This window comes from Leucoraja erinacea, chromosome 6 (assembly GCF_028641065.1).
Source record: "Leucoraja erinacea ecotype New England chromosome 6, Leri_hhj_1, whole genome shotgun sequence".
Lineage (NCBI taxonomy): Eukaryota > Metazoa > Chordata > Chondrichthyes > Rajiformes > Rajidae > Leucoraja > Leucoraja erinaceus.
Genome location: NC_073382.1, coordinates 84,378,287 through 84,405,900, shown reverse-complemented (window position 1 = coordinate 84,405,900; position 27,614 = coordinate 84,378,287). Strand labels below are relative to the sequence as shown.

General features: G+C 45.1%; 1 protein-coding gene across 1 annotated transcript in view; it reads left to right on the top strand.

Moving 5' to 3' along the window:
- The window catches only part of cog6 (component of oligomeric golgi complex 6), a 74,822-nt gene extending 47,819 nt beyond the window's left edge, over positions 1–27,003 (top strand). Inside the window, exons 9-19 of the mRNA XM_055637490.1 lie at positions 526–654; positions 1,643–1,734; positions 3,111–3,175; positions 8,277–8,368; positions 9,468–9,585; positions 11,463–11,594; positions 15,692–15,859; positions 19,043–19,150; positions 19,235–19,288; positions 24,444–24,523; positions 26,678–27,003. Of these exons, the coding sequence (XP_055493465.1) occupies positions 526–654; positions 1,643–1,734; positions 3,111–3,175; positions 8,277–8,368; positions 9,468–9,585; positions 11,463–11,594; positions 15,692–15,859; positions 19,043–19,150; positions 19,235–19,288; positions 24,444–24,523; positions 26,678–26,825 (1,186 nt within the window). The 3' untranslated portion in view covers positions 26,826–27,003. The remainder of the gene's footprint in view (positions 1–525; positions 655–1,642; positions 1,735–3,110; positions 3,176–8,276; positions 8,369–9,467; positions 9,586–11,462; positions 11,595–15,691; positions 15,860–19,042; positions 19,151–19,234; positions 19,289–24,443; positions 24,524–26,677) is intronic.
- Positions 27,004–27,614: the final 611 nt, after the last annotated feature.

Genomic DNA, 27,614 nt, shown 5'->3' with positions numbered 1-27,614 from the left:
TATCGCTGGTCAGAGACTCGGTGGGCTGAAAGGCCCGTTTCCGTGCTGCGTCTCTAAACTAAGAACTCCCGTCAGAGAGAGGAGGAGAACTTTTCAAAGTAGGCTTACCTCAGGGAGATTTAGCAGTGAAGCAGTAAAATAGAGACACAACAGATGCCGGCTTACAGAGAAAGGCACAAACTGCTGCAGTAACTCAGCGGGTTAGGCATCCTCAGTGCAGAACACATATAAACACACGTGCCCGTGGTAGTGTCTGGGTCAGAACATGGTGGGAGAGCAGAAGAGCACAAGCAATGGCCAATGGGGAGCCGTGAGAGAGGGTCTCACAGATAAACTTTGTGTTTAAAGTGAAAACAATTATTCCAGACGTTAACATTTTGAAAAATATATGATACCACAAAGTAACTCTGTAAATGGGATAATTCAGGAAGCTAATCTGTTGTGAAATAACTACTCATTTAACGTTAATGCAAATTCATTTCTGCCTTTTCCATTTTCCCATTTTGTGTGTGTTTCCTGCTCCAGCTACACACTGGATGAGTTTGGAACGGCGAGGAGAAGCGCAGTGGTGCGGGGTTTCATAGACGCTCTCACCAGAGGTGGGCCTGGCGGGACCCCACGGCCCATTGAAATGCACTCCCACGACCCTCTACGGTACGGAACTCAGCGCAGTACAGCACAGGAGCAGGCCCTTCGGCTCACAATGTCCAAGCCCAATGTGAAGCCCAGTGAAACTAATCTCATTCACATGCACGTGATCCATATCTCACCGCTCCCCTGCATATCCATATGCCTGTCTAAAAGTTTCTTATCGTATTTGCCTCCTCCACCACCCCTGGCTGCCCGTTCCAGGCGCCCACCATTCTGTGTGTAAAATAAAAACCTTGCTCCGTACATTTCCTTTAAACTTTGCCTCTTTCACCTTAAAGTTTAGCACTCTAGTCTTTGACATTTCCAACCGGGAGACCTGGATCCCTCATCATTTTATAAATTTCGCTCCTGTCTTCCTGCTCATTTTCCAACATTCCAGAGAAAACAATTCAAATTGTATGGAGGAATTTCTTTAGTCTGAGGGTGGTGAATTAGTGGAATTCATTGTCACAGCCGGCTGTTGAGGACGTCAATGGACATTTTTAAAGCAGAGATTGACAGATTTGTGGTTAGTACGGGGGGTCAGGGGTTATGGGGAAAAGGTGAATGGGATTAGGACAATAGACAATAGGTGCAGGAGTAATCAGCACCGCCATTCAATGTGATCATGGCTGATCATCCCCAATCAGTACCCCGTTCCTGCCTTTTCCCCATATTCCTTGAGTCCGCTATCTTTAAGAGCTCTATCTAACTCTCTCTTGAAAGCATCCAGAGAACCAGCCTCCACCGCCCTCTGAGGCAGAAAATTCCACAGATTCACAACCATCTGTGTGGAAATGTATTTCCGCATCTCCATTCTAAATGGCTTACTCCTTATTAGAGGGAGAGATAGATCAGCCATGATTGAATGGCGGAGTAGACTTGATGGGCCGAATGATCTAATTCTGCTCCTATAACTTATGAAATTTGTATGCCACTTGTATTGTCAATTGTATTGAACATATTTCATTGTGTTTGTTAATCCTAACTCTGCGAAACCTTGTGCTAACAGATATGTTGGAGACATGTTGGCGTGGTTGCACCAGGCAGCTGCTTCCGAGAAAGAACATCTTGAGGCTCTGCTGAAGCTCGTAACTTTGCAAGGTAATTGTTCACACATTGCAGTGGACGGCCCCCTCTTGGGGTTTGGCAGCAACGTCATACGATTGGAATCTCTACAATGTTACAGTTTGTGGCGGCGCAGTGGCGCTTGTGCTGCTCCCTTTACAGCTCCAGAGGCCCGGGCTCGAGCCTGCCATCGTGTTCTGTCAGGATGGAGTTTGTATGTTCTCCCTGAGACTGTGTGGGTTTTCCCCGGGTGATCTGGTCTCCTCCCACACTCCAAGGACTTGTGGGTTTTGCAGGTTAATTGGCTTCAGAACATTATTTCGTAATTCTATAATTACGCAGAATTACAATTACATGCTCCAATTCCTCGTCTGAATCTGGTTCATCCTGCTCCCTTTTGATGATGGAACAGTCAAACTCAGTACACCAGGTGGCAGTCTATACGTAGTCTCTCCGGGTGTGAATAGAAATGTCCATTACAACAAGCCTGGCCGTGAAGTCCAAGTCACTGCTCTATATTCAGGCATTATCTCGGAATCAACCCTTGCTGTAATAGACCATGGGGGGGGGGGGGGGGGGGGGGGGGGGGCGGGGGGGGGGGGGGGGGGGGTGGTGTCCGTTATTGCTGTTGTCCGCTATAACCGAGTAAGGACGGGTAAATTTTGTCTGGAATGTCCGGAACTAGAGAATTACACCAATGGAAACTGGATTTAAACATGTTAAGACCCTCAGTAGTACATGTATGTACTTTTCTTAAGTACGGAAGCATTAGCAAATCCACTTTTAAAAGTGATAAAAGCTCAGAACAGCTTTTAATATAATATAGACACACAGTGCTGGAGTAACTCAGAGGGTCAGGCAGCATCTCAGGAGAAAAGGAATAGGTGACGTTTCATGCCGGGCCCTTCATCAGACTGGAACAGTTTTTTCTTACAGCTTTTTATATAATTCTGCTGCAGGTATCTAAAAATGTTTGGCTCAGAAATGTATTTTTATAACATTTATGAAATGGTTAATCTCCCCGCAAGACACTCTGTGACATCACTAACTCTTGTTTTAATTTTAAGTAATACTGTTAGTTTTAACCAGAGCTGCAACTAAATGAACTAAATTCAACCATTCACATCAGCATACACTCGGTCCAGTACTCTTTCCAATTACAATGTTAACTGCACTTCCCAAAGACATTATGAAAAAATCATAAATTGGCCCTCTGCAAATTGTCGGGAGTGGATGAGAAAGTGGGATAACAGTGTGAACGGGTGATCGATGGTCGACGTGGACTTGGCAGGCCAAGGGCCCCGTTTCCATGCTGTGTCTCTAAACTAAACTAAAACGTGCATTGTTGTGAAAGTATTGCAACAGCTTTGTTAAGCTGTACTTTTATGTAAAGCACAATGTTATGATTGCAGGTGTGGAAGAGAATATCCAGCAAATAGTGGGACACGTCACTGAAGGAGTGTGCAGACCTTTAAAGGTAACGGCCAGAGGTAGAAGAGTTTGATCTGACATTAAGTAGAACTACGCCCGCGGACATAACATTTAGTGAGGCTATTGGCTTTGTGACGACTTTCAGTTTATCCACACAGATCCTGCTACGTTTATGGTTGAAACACATGTTGGTATCTTCACGGTGTCTCAATAGACAATAGGCGCAGGAGTAGGCCATTCGGCCCTTCGAGCCAGCACCGCCATTCAATGTGATCATGGCTGATCATCCCCAATCAGTACCCCATTCCTGCCTTCTCCCCATGTCCCCTGACTCCGCTATTTTTTAAGAGCCCTATCTAGCTCTCTCTTGAAAGCATAGGCAGAGAATTCCACAGACTCACATGTTGATATGGTCATGCTGTCTCCACACGTGTTGGTATCATGACGGTGTTTGGGACAATGGGACTGAGGCCAAACGTCCAGCAACCAGTGGCCATCCAGTGTGCGCACATGCACGCCGACCGTGACAATTGGATAGGAAAGATTTCACTTATTTTCCATTTGTCACTCTGTCCGTGTAGACAAAGTTATGCTTCAATAAAGGAGATTTACGAGGATGTTACCAGGACTCAAGGGCTTGAGCTAAAGGGGGAGGCTGAGCAGGCTGGGACCTTATTCCTTGGAGCGCAAGAGGCTGAGGGGTGATCTTACAGAGGTGTATAAAATCATGAATGGAATAGATAGGCTTTTACAGAAGGCAGAGGAATCAAAAGAAGAGGACATATGTTTAAGGTTAGAAGGGCAGCACGGTGACATAGCGGTAGAGTTGTTGCCTTACAGCGCTAGAGACCCGAGTTCGATCCTGACTACGGCTGCTATCTGTACAGAGTTTGTACGTTGTCCCCGTGACCTGTGTGGGTTTTCTCCGGGAGCTCTGGTTTACTCCCAGCACTCTAAAGACATACAGATTTGTAATTGCTTGGTACAGCCCTAGCTAAGAGACTGGTCGGCGCGGAGTTGGGCCGATGGGCCTGACCCGCAGTACTCTGGCTGCTGGAACCTGAGGGGCAACCCTTTCACAGAGTTTGTACGTTGTCCCAGTGACCTGTAGTGGGCAGGTTAACAACATTTAAAAGATACTTGGACAGGCAGCTCTGGTACGATTCCACTCCCACACTCCCCCAAAGACATACATTGATTCATGTAGGGTAATTGTCAGGCCCGGTCACTTATCCTCATAAATCCCTCCCCTCCTCTTCATTTCCCCTAGGAAGGGAGGGGGGGGGGTGGTAGAGAGGGAGGGGGATAGAGAGGGTGGGGGGATCGAGAGGGACCCAGGACCTACCCAAGGGAGGGGGTAGAGAGGGGAGGGGGTAGAGAGGGTCGTGGAGCAGCACCAGCGCCTGGAACTCGGCCTGGTTCTTGTACTCGGCCCGGCCGGGCCCTGGCTGTAGACTCCAGCCGTCAGCTGGGCCTCCACCTGGGCTATAGTGCAGGCCCGGCCGGGCCCTGGCTGTAGACTCTGGGCTCGTCCCTGACCACAGTCTCAGGCTCGACCACAGTCTCAGGCTCGTCCTTGGTTCCAGCGGCAGCTACTTTTTTGGCCCTGGTCACGGCCCATCCCAAGCCCCGGGCCCGGCCCTCACTCCAGATCCAGCACCACCCTCCCCGTCGGGCATCGGCAGTGGCCGCCACCGTGAGCGAGCGCTGGGGTGCCCCTCCCTCCCGGAGTGTTCCATCCTCCCTTGCGAGTCCATTGTGACGTCACTTGGGTTGTTTTTCCCGAAATGGGTGAGTTTTTGGGCTGTTTTTAAAACTTTAAACGATTAAAAAGTTCGGAAATATAGGTGAGAATGCGACGGGAAGATGTTTATCGCATCGACAGGAAAAATGTGAGTCGAATGTGTGAAAATGGGAAGGCTTTGGCCTAGCGTTTGGAAGAAAATAGAAATTAACCAGATTGTGCCCAGATGACACACAACTCTGACACACACACACACACACACACACACACACACACACACACACACACACACACACACACACACACACACACACACACACACACACACACACACACACACACACACACACACACACACACACACACACACACACACACACACACACACAAAACAAGAGAAGAGTTTTAGTAATATAGATGGGCAGGCAAATAAGACTAGTGTAGATGGAGCATCTTGGTCGGTATGGATGAGTTGGGCCAAAGGGCCCATTTCCATAACATATGACTTTGACTCTAGCTAGGAACCTGAGCATAATTTCAGGCTAATTTGTCAGCTAGTTATGGATGAGCTGAGGAGAAATTGTCTATGTGTGGGTCAGCTATAGTCAAAGTGTGGGAAATCTGCAGAATTCCCTGACACGAGTACAGGGATTTATGAGGATGTTGCCAGGACTCGAGGACTTGAGCTACAAGGGGAGGTTTGGCAGGCAAGGACTTTATTCCTTGGTGCGCACGCAGATGAGGGGTGATCTTATCGAGGCATATATAATCATGGGGTAAAGATAGGTCATTTACCCAGGGTAAGTGAATCAAGAACCAGAGGGCATAGGTTTAAGGTGAGAGGGGAAACTTCTATTGAATTGCAGCAAAAATTGAATTACTTTGGCTCAGTTGCAATCAAGACCATCAAAAATACAGCCTTCCTAACTACTTGCTGTTCCCACTGGAATCCTTTTGTGAATTGTCAGTGGTTGGCAGAGCTAAAAATAGTTGCATTCAATTTGGTTCCACATTTTTAATGTGATTGTTTAATAGTTTTGTTTTGCTCTTGCTGACTGCCCAGCTGGTTAGTTTAGTTTTCTTTATGATTAGAATATTTGTGGAAGGAAGGAACTGCCGATGCGGGTTTACACCAAAGATAGACACACAATGCTGGAGTAACTCAGCGAGACAGGCAGCATCTCTGGAGCGAAGGAATCAGTGGTGTTTCGGGTTGAGACCCTTCTTCAGACTGTGTGTCAGGGAGAGGGAGACTAGAGATATTAAAGGCAGTGCTTTCTGACTATATTTTCACATTTTTAGATTTTTTTAATATTATAAAAACAGGAGGAAAGCCATGGAAGTCACAGAGAGAATGTCTTAGTTTAGTTTAGTTTATTGTCACGTGTACCGAGGTGCAGTGAAAAACTTTTGTTGTTTGCTAACCAGTCAGCGGATAGACAATGTATGAAACATAGAAAAAAGGTGCAGGAGGAGGCCATTCGGCCCTTCGAGCCAGCACCGCCATTCATTGTGATCATGGCTGATCGTCCCCATATCCCTTGACTCCACTAGCTCCTAGAGCTCTATCTAACTCTCTCTTAAATCCATCCAGTGACTTGGCCTCCACTGCCCTCTGTGGCAGGGAATTCCATAAATTCACAACTCTCTGGGTGAAAACGTTTTTTTTCTCACCTCAGTTTTAAATGGCCTCCCCTTTATTCTAAGACTGTGGCCCCTGGTTCTTGACTCGCCCAACATTGGGAACATTTTTCCTGCATCTAGCTTGTCCAGTTCTTTTATAATTTTATATGTTTCTATAAGATCCCCCCTCAACCTTCTAAACTCCAGTGAATACAAGCCTAGTCTTTTCAATCTTTCCTCATATGACAGTCCCACCATCCCAGGGATCAATCTCGTGAACCTACGCTGCACTGCTTCAATCACAAGGATGTCCTTCCTCAAATTAGGAGACCAAAACTGTACACAATACTCCAGATGTGGTCTCACCAGAGCCCTATACAACTGCAGAAGAACCTCTTTACTCCTATACTGAAATCATCTTGTTATGAAGGCCAACATTCCATGAGCTTTCTTCACAGCCTGCTGTACCTGTAAGCCAACTTTCAGTGACCGGTGTACAAGGACGCCCAGGTCTCGCTGCACCTCCCCCTTACCTAACCTAACCCCATTGAGATAATAATCTGCCCCCTTGTTTTTGCCACCAAAGTAGATAACCTCACATTTATCTATATTATACTGCATCTGCCACACATCTGTCCACTCACTCAACCTGTCCAGGCCACCCTGCAACCTCCTAACATCCTCTTCACTGCTCATACTGCCACCCAACTTTGTGTCATCCGCAAACTTGCTAGTGCTGCTCCTAATTCCCTCTGTTGCTCCTATTTCCCTCCTAATTGCTCCTAATTGTATGATTACAATTGAGCCGTCCACAGTGCCCAGATACAGGATAAATGGAATAACGTTTCGGGCAACTCCACACCGACAGCACCCGAGGTCAGGATCAAACCCTGGTCTCTGGTGCTGCGAGGCAGTGGCTCTACCAGCTGTGCCACTGTTTGCCCGTGCATTTTACGTACTTACAAAGACCTCATAGAGTCATAAAGCATGGGAACAGGCCAATCAACCCAACTTGTCCATGCTGACTAGGATCTTATCCCATCTGAATTTACCCCATCTGCAAAATCTTGTGGAGTGTGGTTTGGGCGTCTTACATTCCGTGGTTAGATACAAAATGCTGGAGTAACTCAGCGGGACAGGCGGCATCTGTGGAGAGAAGGAATGGATGACTTATCGGGTAGAGACCCTTATACAGGCTGATGTCAGGGGAGTGGGCAGTACATAGATAAGGAAGTGTATAGAGAAGGATGTGTAAGGTGTGAAAACAGGACAAAGGGAATGGAGATCAATGAAAATGTAGTATAGATCGTTGTCAGTTGGTGGAAGGTAACAACAAAACAGAGATAAAATGTAGTCGGAGATAGTAAGTCTGGTCGGAGAACTAGGAAGGGGGAGGGAATTGAGAGAGAGGGAGAGCAAGGGCTACTTGATTTTTGTAATTTTACTTACATTTTGTGGTAGTGCATTGAATCAATATTTGTCTACTAAATCATTATGTTACACTGAGGCATAAAAGATGAGGCATAAAAAAATCAGTAACCCATTCTCAGTCCTCCCATTTATTTTAATTTCAAATCTTTTGTTTATGGAGCAAAGATAAATAATGTGCCATGTTTGGAAATGAGTTCATAATCATCGTTAGGTACACCTTTACACTGTACAAAGATTTTTGACTGTACCTAGGTACATGTGACAATAAAGTATGACTGAATGGTTGAAGTTACAGAAAGCTTACTGATGTGCTGGGAAGTGACTGTGTTGAGCGTTGGTGTTGTTTCAGGTCCGCATTGAACAGGTGATAGTGGCAGAGCCGGGTGCCGTGTTGTTATACAAGCTCTCCAATCTGCTCAAGTTTTATCACCACACCATCTGGTAAGGCAAAAGTTATTCAGTTATTAATACACCATCGTTTTATTGATATCTCAAGAGTCAGACGCTTTATTAGTTAGGCTGTCGGGTTATAGAAACATAGAAACATAGAAATTAGGTGCAGGAGTAGGCCATTCGGCCCTTCGAGCCTGCACCGCCATTCAATATGATCATGGCTGATCATCCAACTCAGTATCCCGTACCTGCCTTCTCTCCATACCCCCTGATCCCCTTAGCCACAAGGGCCACATCTAACTCCCTCTTAAATATAGCCAATGAAGTGGCCTCAACTACCCTCTGTGGCAGAGAGTTCCAGAGATTCACCACTCTCTGTGTGAAAAAAGTTCTTCTCATCTCGGTTTTAAAGGATTTCCCCTTCTCCTTAAGCTGTGACCCCTTATCCTGGACTTCCCTAACATCGGGAACAATCTTCCTGCATTTAGCCTGTCCAACCCCTTAAGAATTTTGTAAGTTTCTATAAGATCCCCTCTCAATCTTCTAAATTCTAGAGAGTATAAACCAATGGGGTGAAGCCAGGTTGAGAGGGATAGATGGATCATCCATGATGGAATGGTGGAGTAGACTTGTTGGGCCGAATGGCCTACTGCTACTCCTCGAACATTTGAGCATGGAAACAGTTCTATATCTCTCTATAATCACCGTTTATATATCTCTAATTTCCCATTCCCCTGACTCTCAGTCTGAAGAAGGATCTCGATCCAAAACCTTACCTGTTCCTTTTCTCCAGAGGTGCTGCCTGACCCGCTGAGTTACTGGAGCTTCTTGTGTCTCTGCCGGTACCGTTTGCCTGAGTTTAGCTCATGTCCCTCGAAACCGTCTGTATCCATGTACCTGCCCAAATGTCTTCTAACAGTGAAAAGCCTTTTGCTTGCGTGCTATCCTATTAAATCGGATCATACGACACATGGGTACAATCAAGCCAGATGCGAGTACAGCAGGTAGAACAAAGAGAACATCCCAGAGTGCATAGTATAGTGTTACAGTGTTGTGGCGTTACAGTCACAGAGAATATGTCCAAAGTCCACAGTGAGGCACGTTACACTTGCCATGCTGGTAATCTTTTCCTTTCCTCTTCCCACAGTGGAATTGTAGGAAACTGTGCCGCCACTCTGCTGACCACGATCGAAGAAATGCATGTTCTAAGCAAGAAAATGTTCTTCAACAGCCTGGGGATTCACGCCAGTAAATTAATGGATAAGGTGATTTGTTGACCTAACATCAATCCTTGCTGCTACCTTTGTAGATCTTCGTCCAGTATAAATTAACTGACGGTGAACGAAAATAACTAACCGTATTGCACCTTGGAATATTTTCTGATTTTTTTTTTAAACCATTCTTTTTACTCCTGTTGCCAAAACACACATTTTTTTGTAAATGGAGCTGCTGGAAGACTGGTTTAGTTGAGTTTAGTTTATTATTGTCACTTGTACCGAGGTACAGTGAAAAGCATTTGTTTGCTTGCTATCCAGTCAAAGAGAAGAAGCTGCAAGCGGTGCTTTAAAAACAACCTGCAGCAATCTCAGCTGCACGCACAGTAGACATAATCATGATTCACCGAGAGGTCTGAAGTGTGTTTTGGACAATGACTAGTTTTCATTTCTCTTTTTTTCATTTTGAAATGACTCCAATGTATTCATGCCATATTCTTGAACACACCGCACCAATAATAATGGGCCACACACGTTTGAGCCAACACACGCTGACATTCTGAACCGCTGCTTGGAATCCAAGTCATTGGCTCCAACTAATGAGCTGAATTGTACAAAAGTTCAGTTGAGTTTATTGTCACGTGTACCAAGGTAAAGTGAAAAGTTTCTTGTTGAGTGCTATCCAATCAGGCCACACAGGATTACAATCAAGCCATCCACAGCGTACAGATACTGGATAAAGGGAATAACATTTAGTGCAAGATAAAGTCCAGTGAAGGTAGTCCAAGGGTCTTCAATGACGTAGATAGTAGCTCAGAACCTTAGCAGGACGGTTCAGTTGCCTGATAACAGCTGGGAAGAAACTGTCCCTGAATCTGGAGGTGTGCGTTTTCACACTTCTGTATTATTAAAGATGTGATTCTGAAATGCTAAATGTTTTTATTTAATGTTTACATTTATCATATTTACAATATGAATGTAAAGATAAATCTGGATGAGCCACTTTTTTTTGTGAACTCAAACGGATAGAATATTAATCAGTTACAGCACGTCAAGAGTGTTTAATTGTCATACATACTGGCTACAGAACAATTAAATTATTATGCACTGCTGCTTAAAAGGTTCATTAGCACAATAACATACTGCTAAATAAATAATAATTAGTAATACAATTTATTAATAATCATAAAGACATGATCCATGGATGATTGCAGTTGATGTTAGAGTTACAATAAATTAATAATCAGTAATACTAGGTAACCAGACCGTAATAGTCTAAAACCGAAGTCCGTAGTGCAACTAAAACCGTCCATACTAAATTACAGCTGCTGGGGTGAGGGTTGTGTTTAGTGTTGTGCAGTGTTCAAGAGCCTGCTGGTTGCTGGGACGAAGCTGTTCTTGAGCCCGGAGGTCACGGTTTTCAGGCTCCTGATGGTAGCAGCGAGATGAGAGCGTGGCCAGGGTGGTGTGGGTCTTTGATGATGTTGGCTGCATTTTTGAGGTACCGCCTCCTGTAGATCCCTTCGATGGTGGGGAGGTCAGTACCTGTGATGGACCTTCGATGGTGGGGAGGTCAGTACAATGTGATGGACCTTGTTCTATATTATAATATGTTCAATACATAACACAATTTATTGTCGGCTGGTTGTGCTAATACAAATATTTTAATGGACGCTCATAAGTCTACACGGTCCCAGACACTGACTCTAGGTGGCATAGCAGGGTTTGTGGTGCTTTATCAGTTCCATTTGTTATTTACTTTGCTTCTGGGTATTCCCCCCTTGCCCACAGTCCAAAATGTCTATGTTGGAACATCCTAGATTCAGATCCAGTCAGAGTAGAAGTGGAGGCCATTCAGGGGGAAGGAAAGGTGTGGGTCATTGATGATGGTGAAGGTAAGAACTAATGGTTGGGTTTTAATCCCTTAGGTTGAACTGCCTCCTCCGGACCTGGGACCTACCTCGGCCCTGACCCACACACTGTCCCTCTTGCGTGAAGTGCTTTCCTCTCACGACTCATCTGTCGTGCCCATGGATGCAAGGCAAGCAGATTTTGTCCAGGTAATCTGAAACTTACTCTGAAGTTTAATTCCTTTGGCCGTTGGCTCTTGGTCATATGCCAGTCATATTTGTGGTCTGTTTTCCTGCTTGGCTGAATGCCAAGTCCTTGGTTTGAAAAATATCAAAGCTCTTTCATTAGTTTGAACAACTGGGAGGGCTGGTCCCCCAACGCAATATTCTACCTCTCCACCAGTTCCAATATTGGTGGCCAGTGGGGGGGGTTCTGGAGCGCCAGTATGGGTGTTGTGGATCAAAGGGACTGGATTCCAGATGGCTAGTATGGACATTGTGGGCCGAATGGATTATTGTGCTGGCAGCTCAGTCACTCAGGTGTGGTGGACTGGCAGATTCACTCACGGTGATTCCTTGAAATTCCATTTCAGTCAGAGTGCAGGCCATCAAATTCAATTTCATAGCACTTCAAGCAGAGTGCAGGCCACCAAATTGCCAAACAACTCATTACATTGTTATTAAGGGCTAACAAATCATTTTTTGCAAGTACATTGCAGACTCACAGTTCAGTTGATTCACAACTTAGAATCACAGTTGTGGACTCTCCCGCACGATCCTTCTGAGTGACTGACTCACGTCCTGGCATCCGGGGTTTTATAGTCCTGCCCCCCCCCCCCCCCCCCCCCCGGAAGGGGCGTCACCTTCATCGTGGTGATTGACAGAGGCGAGAGGACCAATCAGTGGATCTCACGATTTTTTAATCACTCATAACTTTTTTATTGTTCATCGATCGGAAAAATCCTAGGGGCTGCCTCAGCAGAGGAGGACCGTGGATAAGATGGGCAAAATTATAGCGATATATGGTAGTATTTTTTTCTAAAATCAATATACAGCGCAGACAGGAAGTGGTCAAGATGAGATTTTTAGTTATATAGATTAGGACAGGTATATGGATAGGAAGGGTTCAGAGGGATCTGTGTCTGCTAAACCCTGGGCTAGCCCAGTGTGCCAACTTGGACAAGATGGGCCAAAGGGCCTGTTTCTATGCTGTACAGCTCTATCACTGTATTAGATCAAAAGCTTTAAGGGCCAGTCCCACTTTCACGATCTAATTCGCCAAGTTTGCCCTGGACATACTCGCAGCATGGTCGTCACGAGGTCGTAGGAAGTCATAGGTAGGTCGTAGCAGGCCATGATGCTAGTCGTAGGTACTTATGGCATCAAGTAGGTCAGGGCGTTTTTCTAGCATGATGAAATATGTCCACGAGTAAAAAAAGTTGTGAATTAGGTCGTGAAAGTAGGACAGGCCCTTTACTCTGTTTAAGAAAGAACTGCAGATGCTGGTAAAATCGAAGGTAGACACAAAATGCTGGAGAAACTCAGCGGGTAAGGCAACATCAATGGAGAGAAGGAATTGGCGACGTTTCGGGTCGAGACCTATCTTCGTTAAACCATTCTCATGCTTTAAACCTTTGGTCCACTACATGATTGATGGTGTAGCTGACATTACATCTCGGTATTTCATTTAAATCTGTAAACCTAGAGAAACAAGTTGGTATTCATTTTTTGTTCTGATTCACTGCTTCTGTTTGTCAGTTCCAAACTGTTTGAAACTTCAAGACTTTAAATATAAAATCTTATATTTCAAGTTAGCGTACAATTAACTTTGCTCAGGAGAATTAAAATCAAAATTGCAAAAGGAAGTATTAAAGTCATTTAAATTCAATTCAACGCACAGACAATTTACAATTCTACGATCTTTTCCATCAGTATTTATTTTATAGATATAAAACTGCAGGCATGCATATAAATTAAAAAACTACATTTATCTACAATCTTTTTCCATCATTGTGCCCCCTGTATAAAGGTTTAAAACTAACATCAAAAATTGAAAAGTTATTAAAATAATATACAATTATTCACTAAAATAATTGAAAGAATGTGAAATTAGTTTTTAACTTTTTACTTTTTTAACTTTCAACAATTTATCGGTATCTGCAGTCTATCCTGAATATTTATGATGGTACGGTAGCACCCGAACAAAACTGAGAATGGTCACCATCATGTTCATAAGTTGTAGGAGTAGAATTAGGCCATTCAGCCCATCAAGTCTATTCCGGCATTCAATGTGGCTGATCCATCTTTCCCTCTCAACCCCATTCTCCTGCCTTCACCTCATAACTCCTGACACTCTTATGGCCCTGTCCCACTGTACGAGCTAATTCAAGAGCACTCCCGAGTTTTAAAAAAAATCAAACTCGTGGTAAGCACGGAGAATAAATGTAGCGGGTACGTCGGAGTTCGGGGATGTCTCTTAGCGGCTCGTAACGCTAACGGCAGGTAATCGGGAAGACTCGCTAATGGCAGGTAAGCTCGGGAAGACTCGTGAAGATTTTTCAACGTTGAAAAATGTCCACGAGAGCCCCGAGGACCGACGAGCAACCATTACCGTAAATCTCCGAGTTCGAATCAGGGTAAACTTGGGAGAGCTCTTTGAATGAACTCGTACAGTGGGACAAGGCTTTAACTAATCAAGAATCTGTCAATCTCTGCCTTAAAAATATCCATTGACTTGGCCTCCACAGCTGTCTGTGGCAATGAATTCCACCGATTCACCACCCTCAGACTAAAGAAATTCCTGTGGCTATGGTGTCTGGCCCTAGACTCTCCCACAAGTGGAAACATCCTCTCCATATTCACCTTACCCGGGCCTTTCACGATTCGGTAAGTTACATTAAGGTCCCTCCTCATCTTGCTAAACTTCAACGAGTACAGACCCAGTGCCGACAAACGCACATCATGTGTTAACCCAATCATACCTGGGATCATTCTGGTAAACCATCACAAGGACACTGACTGTAATAATTCCCAAATATGCAGATTATATTGCGGACACCAATCATTTCATAGGGTGATTTCATGTGCAATCTGCTTGCTGGCTTAACTTAGTTTGAAGGTATCAAACTGAATGGTAATGATTGTGCTTTCCTCACTTGCTTCCTTCCACGGAAAGCAAGGACATTCCTAGAACATAGAAACATAGAAAATAGGCGCAGGAGGAGGATATTCTGCCCTTCGAGCCAGCACCGCCATTCATTGTGATCATGGCTGACCCTCCCCAATCAATAACCCGTGCCTGCCTTCTCCCCATATACCTTGATTCCACTAGCCCCTAGAGCTATTTCTAACTCTCTCTTAAATCCATCCAGTGACTTGGCCTCCACTGCCCTCTGTGGCAGGGAATTTCATAAATTCACAACTCTCTGGGTGAAAATGTTTTTCCTCACCTCAGTTTTAAATGACCTCCCCTTTATTCTAAGACTGTGGCCCCTGGTACTGGACTTACATTCTGGACTTATCCAACATTGGGAACATTTTTCCTGCATCTAGCTTGTCCAGTCCTTTTATAATGTTATATGTTTCTCTAAGATCCCCCTCATCCTTCTATACTCCAGTGAATACAAGACTAGTCTTTTCAACCTTTCCTCATATGACAGTCCCGCCATCCCAGGGATCAATCTCGTGAACCTACGATGCACTGCCTCAATCACAAGGATGTCCTTCCTCAAATCCTTCCTCTTGGAACAACTCAGGACCATTCCAAGTGGAATGTCTGTTATCTGCAGTGGATGAATTTATAAAACAAACTATTCACAATGTTTCTAAAGCTGGATGGTACAGTGTCAGAGCTACCTGAGCTGCTGCCCCACAATGTGAGAAATGGAGATCTGGACCTCGGGTGCTGTCTGTGTGGAGATTGCATGTCACCCTGTGACCGCGTGGGTTTTCACCAGGTCCTCGGGTTTCCTCCCACACCCCAAAGACATGCGGGTTTGTAGTTTAATTGACTTTTGTAAATTGTCCTTAGTGTGTAGGGAGCTGATGTGAAAGTAGGATAACATAGAACTAGTGTGAACGGGCTATCGATGGCCAGCGTGACTCGGTGGGCCGAAGGGCCTGTTTCCATGCTGTGTGTCTAAGCTTAGGCGAATGTTACATTGCATGGGGGCTGGGTTGGTGACAATGTCCAAAGGACTTTGAACACATTGAACGCTGGGGATGCTGCAAGTATTGCTCAAACTGTGAAACAAAGACCGTGGCTGTTGATTCAAGCCATAGTGAAATACTTTACTCTCCACTACCAGGTGCTGTCGTGCATAATGGACCCACTGTTGCAGTTGTGCACTGTCTCTGCCAGCAACCTTGACACAGCAGACATGGCGACCTACATGGTGAACTCGCTGCACTTGATGAAGACAACTTTAGCTCTCTTTGAGTTTACTGATAAACGTCTGGAGATGCTGCAGTTTCAGGTACTCAGTGCTCACAACTATGCTTGCTCTATAGTAGCTGCAAAATATATGGTATTATATTATGTTTATATTATATTTATATTATTTTCATTATGTAGTAGACTGAGTGGGACCCATTGGGTGCTTGGTCCCCCAACGCAATATTCCACCACTCACCCATAGCCCCCAACTGCACAGGCGCAGCTCTTTTCCCCTCACGCCTCCTCATCACCCTCCCTCTTCTTTCCCCTCTCCGCCTCCCCTCATCCCTCCCTCACCTCTCTCTCCATCTCCTTTCCCCTACCCTCAGTCACTGCCTCCCTCCCTCCATAACTCCTCTCCCTTCCCTACTCCCCTCCTCTCCTATCCCCTCTCCTCCCCCACATTCCCTCCTCACCTCGCCAGGATCTCGAGGTTGCCGCTCCTCTAACTTCTTGTGTGCCCTAGAGGGGCATCAGCCGTCGGCGCCCTTAGAGCCAGACCTCGGATCCTCGGCTCGGAAGCACCAGCCGCTACAACCGTGCCGGCGGAGGGAGTGTGGGGGTGGGGGGGAGAGCTTGGAGAAAAGACGGGGGAAGAGCCATGGGGAAGAGAGGGGTATCACGGGGGAGGGGGCAGGAGCAAGTGGAGGGGAACCAAAGGGGAAGGGGCTGGATCTGTGCGGCGTTGCCATGGCGGTGCGTTTGGGACGCTGGACGTTTCGCCAGGATCAGACTTCCGTTTGGCGACATCTCCGACTCCGGGCCCCTTCCGGTCCCTCCGAAAATTGTTTTGGTTGGAGAACACCACCAGCCACCCGCAGCGTCCCTCAGCTCCAGTAAAGATGCGATGGCGCAGGAAGGGGCGGACCGTCCAGGAATGACAGGAGAAGAGACCAATCAACGTGGCGCTGACTGGCAGGAGAGTAGATCGATCTGTGCACTCGCGTTTTTTACGATTTTTAAACCTCGCTAACTTTTACAATATACTACTGATCGGAACAAAACTGTTGGACTCGCAGCACAGGAGAACGGTGAATGCATTTCGTTGTCTCTGTACTGTACACTGACAATGACAATTAAATTGAATCTGAATCTGAATCTGAATCTGAATGAGCTGACGAAAAATCGTAACACTATCGTACCATTTTTGCGCAAATAGAAAAACTGCACAAACCAGAAGAGCACAAGATCAGAGTTTTAGTTATGTATAGATAGATATAGATATTATATTAAATTATATTATATTAATTGCATTATGTTATATTTTATTATATTGTTGTATTATGTTCCTCTTAGATTATATCTTTGTAATGCAGATATTCTGGGTTATTTTATGGATTGTATAGGATAGGCAAAAATAAGCTTTGTGGTTTCAGCCTCTTCCTTTTTTGGTCATTGATTATGTGAAATGGATACAGTGTTGGTTCATATTCACACAAATTGTAACGGTTTGTTCTTTTTAATATGTATGACCAAAATAAACCATGCATGTATTTATTAATTCATTCATTCATTCATTCAGTCATACATATTCTATTTAGATTATATTATATGGTTACATTATGATATTTAGGTTACATTTAGATATATTACATTATATTTGATTATATTATATTTACATAATATTACATTTAATTGCATGTGATATTTATATTATATTTTTATAATATTATTTTATTAAATGTAATATAATGAACCAGCCCTGTAGAATATGCTGTCAATGTAATATAGAAGGACATCCAAAGCTTTGAACATCAGCTTTTCCTTTTTCTTTGGTGAATATTGATTGACGTGATTTATGTCTCAAGCGATTGCTGTTTTGATCTTATTCTGCGATTCGTTTTCTAAACTAAACGCCTGACGACTTTGAAAAGTGTAGGGAATGTTCCCCTATTCCCATTAGCATTTCCTGCTGTCTACTTCACAATATATCTATTTTACAAAAGATTAGGTTTAGGTTTATTATTGTTGCCTGTGAAAAGCTTTGTTTTTCTGGCATATCAAGGAAAGACACAAAGTGCTGTAGTAACTCAGCGGATCAGGCAGCATCGTTGGAGAACATGGATTGTTGACATTTTTGGTCGGGACCCTTCTTCAGACAAAACCATTCCGTTTTTGCAAGCAGGCCTCTGTGCCGATGCACCGCGTAGGGTTACAACGGGCTCCGTTTGTAATGTCAGTGTTATTGCACTGACAGCATCTCGTGGTTTGGTACAGAAAACCCATCCAGCAGGAGAATGTAGCAGCGATTCCCAGATTCCCACAACCTGTACACCAGAGTCCACGGACTCCTTCGCTGTTACTTCACCAGTCTCTAGTGAAAGTCAACCACTTCATTGAAGTGAAAGGGACCAAGCCATGGCTGGGATAAAAACGAGGAAGTCAGTGGACTCTGGTGTGCAGGTTGTGGGAATCTGGCACATGCTCCGCTGGCTGGGCTTCCTGTACTAAACCATGAGATGCTGTGGGTGCAATCAGCAACATTACAAACAGAATCTGTTGCAACTCTACGTGGTGCATCACCAGGGATGCCTGTGTGCAAAAGCTGAATGGTTCAGTCTGAAGAAGGATCCCAACCCGAAACATCACCTACCTATCCATGTTCTGCAGAGATGCTGCCTGACATGCAGAGTTAATCCAGCACTGTGTGCCTTTCCTTGCTACACCACCATCTGCAGTTCCTTGTGTCTACCAAATGGTCTAGTTCCACATCACTGTGCTGCAAAGTGTTATTTGGGATAATTTTACACTGCTCTTTACATGATCGGTTAGAAAAGGTGACTATTCCAATGTCAGCAACCTCTCCCATCAGGCAAGTGGTACAGAAGCGTGAAAACGCACACCTCCAGATTCAGGGACAGTTTCTTCCCAGCTGTTATCAGGCAACCGAACCATCCTCTCACCAACTAGAGAGCGGCCCTGACCTCCCATCGACCTCATTGGAGACCCTCGGGCTCTTTTAATCGGACTTTACTAGACTTTATCTTGCACTTTACATTATTTCCTTTATCCTGTATTGTACGCTGCGGACGACTCGATTGTAATCATGTACAGTCTTAATGCTGACTGGATACCACACAACAAAATAGCTTTTCACTGTACCCCTCTGTACATGTCGCCAATAATAATTATCAACTATACTAACTAAACTGAAGTAAACTCTACACAGTGTTATGGATGCTATAAAACAAATTTTTACTGTGTTCTATGTTTCCTTCTGCAGATTGAAGCCCACCTAGATACACTAATAAATGAACAGGCCTCCTTTGTACTAACCAGGGCAGGGCTAAGTTACATTTACAACAACGTCCAGCAACACAAGCCCGAGCAGGTAAACATTTAACCGCAGGGTTGAGTATTAGTCAGGGGGTCCAAGTATGTCATATCTCTCACCCCTCTTTTGTTCAATGTGTAGGGCCCGTTGTCCATCCTTGCCAACATGGATGGTGGATCCTTGAAAGCTGCCATGGTAAGTGTCTAAACCTCTTCTAAACATTCATGAATAGTATGATGTTGCATTTTGCAAAATAATAGTGTCAACCAAAAAAATCAAACTGCTTAAGAACTCCGTGGTTCATACGTCATCTGTCCATTCCCTCCACAGATACTGCCTGACCCGTTGAGTTCTTCCAGCACTTTGTTTGTTTGCTCCAGATTCCAGAATCTGTTGTCTCCTTTGCGCCTATAATTGTAACCAACTCTGATACTCAACCTATTTTGATTTAGTTTAGTTTAGTTTAGTTTAGTTTAGTTAGGGATTTTTGTCTCCAAAGTAGGGACTTCGTGTTATAGTTCATTTAATTATTTTAGTTTAGTTTATTGTCACGTGTATCGAGGTACAGTGAAAAGCTTTTTGTTGCGTGCTATCCAGTCAGTGAAAAGGCTATACATGATTACAATCAAGCCACCCACAGTGTACAGATACAGGATAAAGGGGAATAACGTTTAGTGCACGATAAAATGCAGTGCAGTTCGATTAAAGATAGTCCTAGTTGTGATAGGATGGTTTAGTTACCTGATTCTCCATTGACTGAAGTGCATTTTTTGTGTTGTGCTGTAAATCGGTTGCATGGTGATGTTGCATGGAGCATTGCCTGTCCATTCCCTCCTCAGATGCCACTTGTCCCTCTGAGTTCCTCCCTTTGCTTCAGGTTCCAGCATCTGCAGTTTCCTGTGTCTCCTCAAAACTGATGAGGTGATTGAGGGCGGCTGCGGAGGAACTCAGTGTGCCGAGCAGCATCTACGGGGCAATTCCTTTCCCCGCACAAAGACTGCTCTATCTGCTAAGATCCTCCAGCCATCGTTTGGTGCACTTGATTGAGGGACGTGTGGGGGCCAGAACTTTGATTTTGTATTTCCAGCAGCTGAGGATTTTTCATTGAAAGATACAACATGGTTTTCAGGCTCGCGTACCTTCATACCGATGGTAGTTACGAGTTGAGAGTCATGGGACTGATTTAAGTCAAGCTTGGTTGATTCTTGTAAACTGTTTCAATCTGAAGTGTGAGATGGTTGTGGCGATGGATGGAGGGAGGGAGGGATAGATGGAGGGTTGGATGGAGGGAAGGATGGATGGAGGGTTGGATGGAGGGAGGGATGGAGGGAGGGATGGAGGTTGGGAGGGATGGCGGTTGGGAGGGATGGAGGAAGGGGTAGATGGAGGGAGGGAGGGATGGAGGGAGGGATGGAGGGAGGGAGGGATGGAGGGATGAAGCGAGCCAGCTGGTGAGAAGACAGTTTGGTTGCCCGAGAACAGCTGGGATTGCGTGATATGAAAAGAGTTCGTATTTATTACCCATTGCCAGCACTTGTTTGCAAGGGTCCGTGTTGGGTACGGTGTACTAGCACCTCTGAAAATGTAAAAACTAAATCTTTAGAATTTTTAATACAACAAAAAGATCCCTAAAGTTAAAATATAGTACTGAGTATATTAGATGGTCTAGCCCTGAAACAGCTTATAGGACGACAATCCGCCCTAGACAAAGATCGATATGTGTACACGCACCTTTTCTGCACAAAAATGCACTTGCCATCTCTAATACTCCAACATGATATATCTTGTGAAACATATCTGACATCATTATGTGTCAGCCGCTTTATTTGCACGTTTCCAGTCAGTACTGGAAGTCTTGTGTGACTACTATTTAAAAACACAACTCCAAGTCTGTTCACAAAATGGCCGGCTTCCAATTCTCTCGATGAGCCACTTCATCGTGCATCAACTGCAGTAGATTTGACTTCCAATCTTTTCCACTCTCTGCCATTTCCTGAAAGGAGTTCAGACACAAAGCGATTTCCACCTGGAAAACAAAACCCGGCAGGAAATCTGACCAAAAACAAGAAGCAAAGCACATTCCTTCCTGTGTGAGCCGGGTCCGTGTATCAGTGAGGTGACGAGAATGTGCTTCCTTTGTGTTGCGACAATCTTCCATCTCTTCCACTCTTGAGCAACACGGGGAAAACAGAATCAATGAATCATTTTCTTTGGCAATCACGACTGACGTTTAAAAGGGGAATGTTGGCACGATGCGTGTAAAGTATGTTTCTCTTCTCACTTCTATCATAAATCTAGCCTGGCCTCACTGCGTGTACAGAAAGCGCTTGTCCAGTCATTGTGGGGAGGAAATGGCCTCAACAACTGTGTTATGCCATGTGAGGCCGCTTCCTTCCTGACGCCCTGCCATTTGAGAGCGTCGACATGAAAACATTGAGGGGAAATCTGAGTTAACTCGGGTCATGTCTCTGCTGTGTTTCTACGGCAGAGTTACACTTGTGAACCCTGAGCCCCGAAATAGACTACATTGTCTCTTTCATCTTTCTCTGCCGTTTGGAAACACACAGGCATTTTCTTGCAGGGTTCAGGTTTTTTCCCATCAGTCAGCTGGCTTCTTGAGCTAAAGTGAAGCAAGAGTCAGAAACTCTGATATCTTGCAAGAGCCTGACTTTGAGATCAGACTAAATCTAGTATTTGGCCGGCCCGCCAAAGGATGCCGTCAAGGGCAACATAAGATGTTGTCACAGGGAACTGCAGATGCTGGGATCTTGCGTAGAACACAATGTGCTGGAGTAACTCAGTTTCGGGTCAGTTAGCATATGTGGAAAGAATGGACAGATGACATTTCGGGTCAGGATCCTTCTTCAGACTGAGTTTTTTTTTGGCCTTCCATCACAGCAATGTGATGGATGTTTATGTAAAATGTAAATTATGTTGTGTCTGGGGTCTATTTGTTTGTAATGTATGGCTGCAGAAACGGCATTTCGTTTGGACCTCAAGGGGTCCAAATGACAATTAAATTGACTCTTGACTCTTGACTCTTGTAGGGGGGAGAAAGCTGGGAAAGAGGCAGAGGAGGTGGGACAAAGCTTGGCAAGTGATAGGTGGATACAGATGTGGGGGGGGGGGTTGATTGTCAGATGTCTGGACAAAGAGATGAAAAGACAATAAGTGTGAGGTAAGGATAGAAGAAGCGTGAAACGTGAAGCCCGAGGAGGAATATCGGTGAAATAGGGCACCCAGAGAAATGGGTGGATCCTAAGGGCATAGAGAAATGGGACACGGGGAAGAAGGGGGGAGAAAAGGGGAAGGGGGTGCTTTTTTGTAGATAATTTACCTAGTTGGAGAATTCAATGTTCATACCTTGGGATATCAGCTAGCCAGGTGGAATATGAGGTGCTGTTCCTCCAACTTGCACGGGACCTCAGTCTGGCATTGGAGGAGGCCCAGACCAGGAGAGTCAGCGTGGGAATGGGAAGTTTTGGGTCAATAGACAATAGGTGCAGGAGTAGGCCATTCAGCCCCTCGATCATGGCTGATCATCACCAATCAGTACCCCGTTCCTGCCTTCTCCCCATATCCCTTCACTCCGCTATCTTTAAGAGCTCTGTCCAGCTCTCTCTTGAAAGCATCCAGAGAACCTCCACCGCCGTCTGTGAGGCAGAGAATTCCAAAGACTCACAACTCTCTGTGTGAAAAAGCTTTTCCTCAACTCCGTTCTAAATGGCCTACCCCATATTCTTAGCTTATTAGTACTGGAATGAAATGTATAAAACCTTACCACAAATAGAGTCACACGGCATGCAAACAGGCCCATCGGCCCAACTTGCCCATTGTCCAGGTCCGTGGACAGGTACAGTACGTGGTTAGGAAAGGTTTAGACAGAGGGATATAGGCCAAATGGGGACAAATGTGACGTGTTGATGGGGCATCTTGGTCAGCATTGACGAGTTGGGACGGCGGGTTCAATGGTGCATGACTCACCTTAAACCCATGTCCTCTAGTTCTTGATTCTTCTACTCTGGGTAAAAGGCTCTGCATTCACCCCTACGAGATTGATCCCTGGGATGGCGGGACTATCATATGAGGAGAGATTGAAAAGTCTAGGCTTGTATTCACTGGAGTTTAGAAGGATGAGGAGGGATCTTATAGAAACATATAAAATTATAAAAGGACTGGACAAGCTCGATGCAGGAAAAATGTTCCCAATGTTGGGCGAGTCCAGAACCAGGAGCCACAGTCTTAGAATAAAGGCAAGGTCATTTAATAGTGAGGTGAGATAAAACTTTTTCACTCAGAGAGTTGTGAATTTATGGAAGTCCCTGCCACAGAGGGCAGTGGAGGCCAAGTCACTGGATGGATTTAAGAGAGAGTTAGATAGAGCTCCAGGGGCTAGTGGAGTCAAGGGATATGGGGTGAAGGCAGGCACGGGTTATTGATAGGGGATGATCAGCCATGATCACAATGAATGGTGGTGCTGGCTCGAAGGGCCGAATGGCCTCCTCCTGCACCTATTTTCTATGTTTCTCTGTTTCTACGCAAGGGTCAAGAAATACGAGCTAAAAACAAAATAAATGCAATGTATTCCCCTCATGATTTTATACGTCTCCATAAGATTACCCCTCATCCTCCTGCGCTCCACGAAATAATGCCTTAGCCTATGCAACCACTCCCTCGAGCTCAGGCCCTCGAGTCCTGGCAACATCCTTGTAAATCTCTGCCCCCTTTCCAATGATGGCACCCAAGGTCAGGTTTGAACTGAGGTACCTGGAGCTACAAGGCAGCAGCACTCACTGAATATGGATCTTGCCTCTAATGTATTGATATTGGTGCTGATATAAAAATGTAATTGCCAGCACTCTAATGGTCAATGGTTCTTTATTAATCACATGTGCAGGCCGTACAGTGAAATAATTTTTTCGGCATACAGATCAGTAAAGTGTTGCCACATCTAAGCACAATCTTCGATTAGTACAAAGTGTATACAAATATTGCCCTGAGACCGCATGCAAGAGTTTGGCGCCATTTCCAAAGTCTAGTCTGGTCCATGCGCTTGGTCTCCTGGAGCGGTCGCCCGATCTAGGCGAGCCCCAGGCTGCTTCGGGGCCTCCAGCCGTCACCTCCATCCAGATCATCCAGTGGGCCATCATCCCTCCCCTCGCCCGACCACCTTCAGTCTTAATGCCCCGGGGGGCACCTCCCGCAGCCGACCTTGAGGTCGCGGAAGGTGAGATCCCTCGTTCACTCTCTTGCTCTTAAATGAAGAAATGTTAGTGCCTCGTTGCAATGATTATACACTTGTGGAGTCTTATCCTGTGATGACTAACAATTGCACGCTTGTGTTTTGTAGGTGCAGTTTGATAGGTACCTATCTTCACCAGATAGTCTATTAATGCCGCAACTGAATTTCATTTTGAGTGGAACACTAAAGTAAGTGTACGTGGAAAGATGCAGTAAAATTGTAATGTGATTCTGCTCATGACCCGAAAACTTTTAGTGCTGTTGGCAAACGCATTGGCCAAGTGGAGACAGATTTAAGTAGATAGTATTGGTTTGTTATTGCCACGTGTACCGAGATGCGGAGGAAACTTCAACTTGTATGCAGGTCACACCATACATTAGTACAGCATGTGTTTGAGGCACCACAGTGGCACAGCGGGTAGAGCCACTGCCTCACAGATCAATCCTCCGGGTTCAATCCTGACCTTGGTTGCTGTCTGTGTGGAGTTTACAAGCTCTCCCTGGGACAAAGTGCGTTTTCTCCTGATGCTACAGTTTTACAGAGTCATAGAGTGATACAGTGTGTGAAACAGGCCCTTCGGCCCAACTTGCCCATACTGGTCACCATGTCCCAGCTACACTAGTCCCACCTGCCTGCGCTTGGTCCACATCCCTCCAAACTTGTCATATCAATGTACCTGTCTAACTGTTTCTTAAACGTTGGGATAGTCCCAGTCTCAACTACCTCCTCTGGCAGCTTGTTCCATATAACCCACCACCCTTTGTGTGAAAAAGTTACCCCTCAGATTCCTATTAAATCTTTTCCCCTTCACCTTGAGCGTATGTCCTCTGGTCCCCGATTCCCCTACTCAGCGCAAGAGATACTGTGCATCTACCTGATCGACCTATTCTTCCCATGATTTAATACACCTCTAGAAGATCACCCCGTCACCCTCTTGCGCTGCAAGGAAAAGAAACCCAGGCTACTCAACCTCTCCCTATAGCTCAGACCTAGTCCTGGCAATATCCTTGTAAATCTTCTCTGAAAGCTTTCAAGCTTGACAATATCTCTCCTATAACATGGTGCCCAGAACTGAACACAATACACTAAATGCGGGCCTCACCAACGTCTTATATGTGGGGAGTTACTTGTGGCTAATGGATCAGGGGGTCAGGGGTATGGAGAGAAGGCAGGTACGGGATACTGAGATTTGATGATCTGATCATATTGAATGGCGGTGCAGGCTCGAAGGGCCGAATGGCCTACTCCTGCACCTAATTTCTATGTTTCTATGCTGGTTTACAAAAAAAGGCACAAAGTGCTGGAGAAACTAAGCAGGTCAGGCAGCATCTCTGGAGAACATGGATAGGTGACGTTTTGGGTCAAGCTATCATCCTCACCCAACGTCTTATACAACTGCAACATGACCTCCCAACATCTATACCCACATCCCAAAGGCATGCAGGTTTGTAGGCTAATTGACCTCTGTAATTCACCCCTAGTATGTATAGAGTATATGAGAAAGTGGGATAACATAGAACTAATGTGAACCGGTGATGCTGGTTTACAAAAAAAGGCACAAAGTGCTGGAGAAACTAAGCAGGTCAGGCAGCATCTCTGGAGAACATGGATAGGTGACGTCTTGGGTCAAGCATATCAATGTTCTCCAGAGATGCTGCTTGACCTGCTGAGTTACTCCAGCACTTTGTGTCTTTTTTAGCATGTGAAGGATCTGATATCAGCAGGGAGATGCTGTTCCTGAATCTGGTGGAATATGCTGTCAAGATTTTGTACCTGCAGCCCAGTGGGAGAGGGGAGATGACTGAGGTGAAAATGGTAAATGGACACAAAAAGCTGGAGTAACTCCGCGGATCAGACAGCATCTCTGGAGAAAAGGAATAGGTGACGTTTCAGGTCGAGACCCTTCTTCAGCCTGAGAGTCGGGAAAGGGAAACAAGAGATATAGATGGTTGCAGAGAGATATAGAACAAATGAATGAAAGACATGCAAAAAAAAGTTACAATGATAAAGGAAATAAACCATTGGTAGCTGTGGCCTTGGTGAAAACGTGTTACAAACAATGAGACTTAACAAGACGACTTTGAAGCTGGTACGACTTGGGTGGGGAAGGGACGGAGAGCGAGGGTGCAAGGGTCACTTGAAGTTAAATAACTTAATATTCACACCACTGGGTTGTAAACTGCCTAAGCACTCGGGTGACCTCTCCTCATAACTCAAGCCCGCAAGCCCAGGTAACATCCTGGATTAGTAAAATCAGCCTGTTGTTGTTGAGTCGGTGCAGGCAGTGATACAGTGTTCGGCTGTGGGACTTCTCCTCTTATTCCAGTTTTCTTGTCCTCCAGGGAGAAGATATTCAAGCGGTCCACGGAGCTGGTCTGTGGAGCCTACAGTGACATCCACACCGCAGTTCTGAATCCCACCAACGATTACAAAGAACCAACAGCAATTTTACAACGATCCCCACAACAAGTGCAGACACTTCTGTCCTAACAAATCCAGGCTGCTCCTGCCTTTCCTCGTCACTATACATTTGCTATTTAGTTCTCCCTTTCAAATTAACATTGCATTTGGTTTTGGTTTATTGCTTTGATTATGAATTTTTGTTTTCATTCGATCTGTGCCTTAAACTATGTTAGCTCTGATCAAAAACTAACTCCACAATTTTCAATCAGGCAGTTATTTTGTATGCCATTTATTTACAGAATAAAGGGAAAGATAATTAATGAATCAAATATTTTTCAGAACCAAGGATCTCGACCCAAAACATCATCTGTCCATTTCCTCTACACTTGCTGCCTGACCAGCAGAGTTCCTCCAGCACTATGTGTTTTCCTCAGCATTCCAGCATCTGCAGAATCTTGTGGCCCCTCCTCATCTGCAACCACCTATCACTCTGTCCCGCCCCAACCTCTCTTTTCCAGACACGAAACTTCGTCTGTCCGTTCCCTCCACAAATACTGTCTGACCCACTGAGTTCCTCCAGCACTCTCTTGTCACCTTGCCCGTATCTCTGCCAGCGGAAAGGATTTAACATTTCATGATGTGATTATCATATTGCATCTCTTCAGAGGGAGATGGAGATATAATTATCTGAAAGACAAGGTTTGTGATGTTGCTGCTGATTTTCTATAATTGTTCTACCAGGTGAGGGTTAAATCAGCTCTAGGCTAACAGTTAGCAGTTATTTATCTGTGCAGTGAACGTTGTATATTGCTGTCGAACGCGTGAAGGTTTGCTGCTGTGGCAAAAGCCAATGTTCAGGGCAACCTCCCTTCCAAA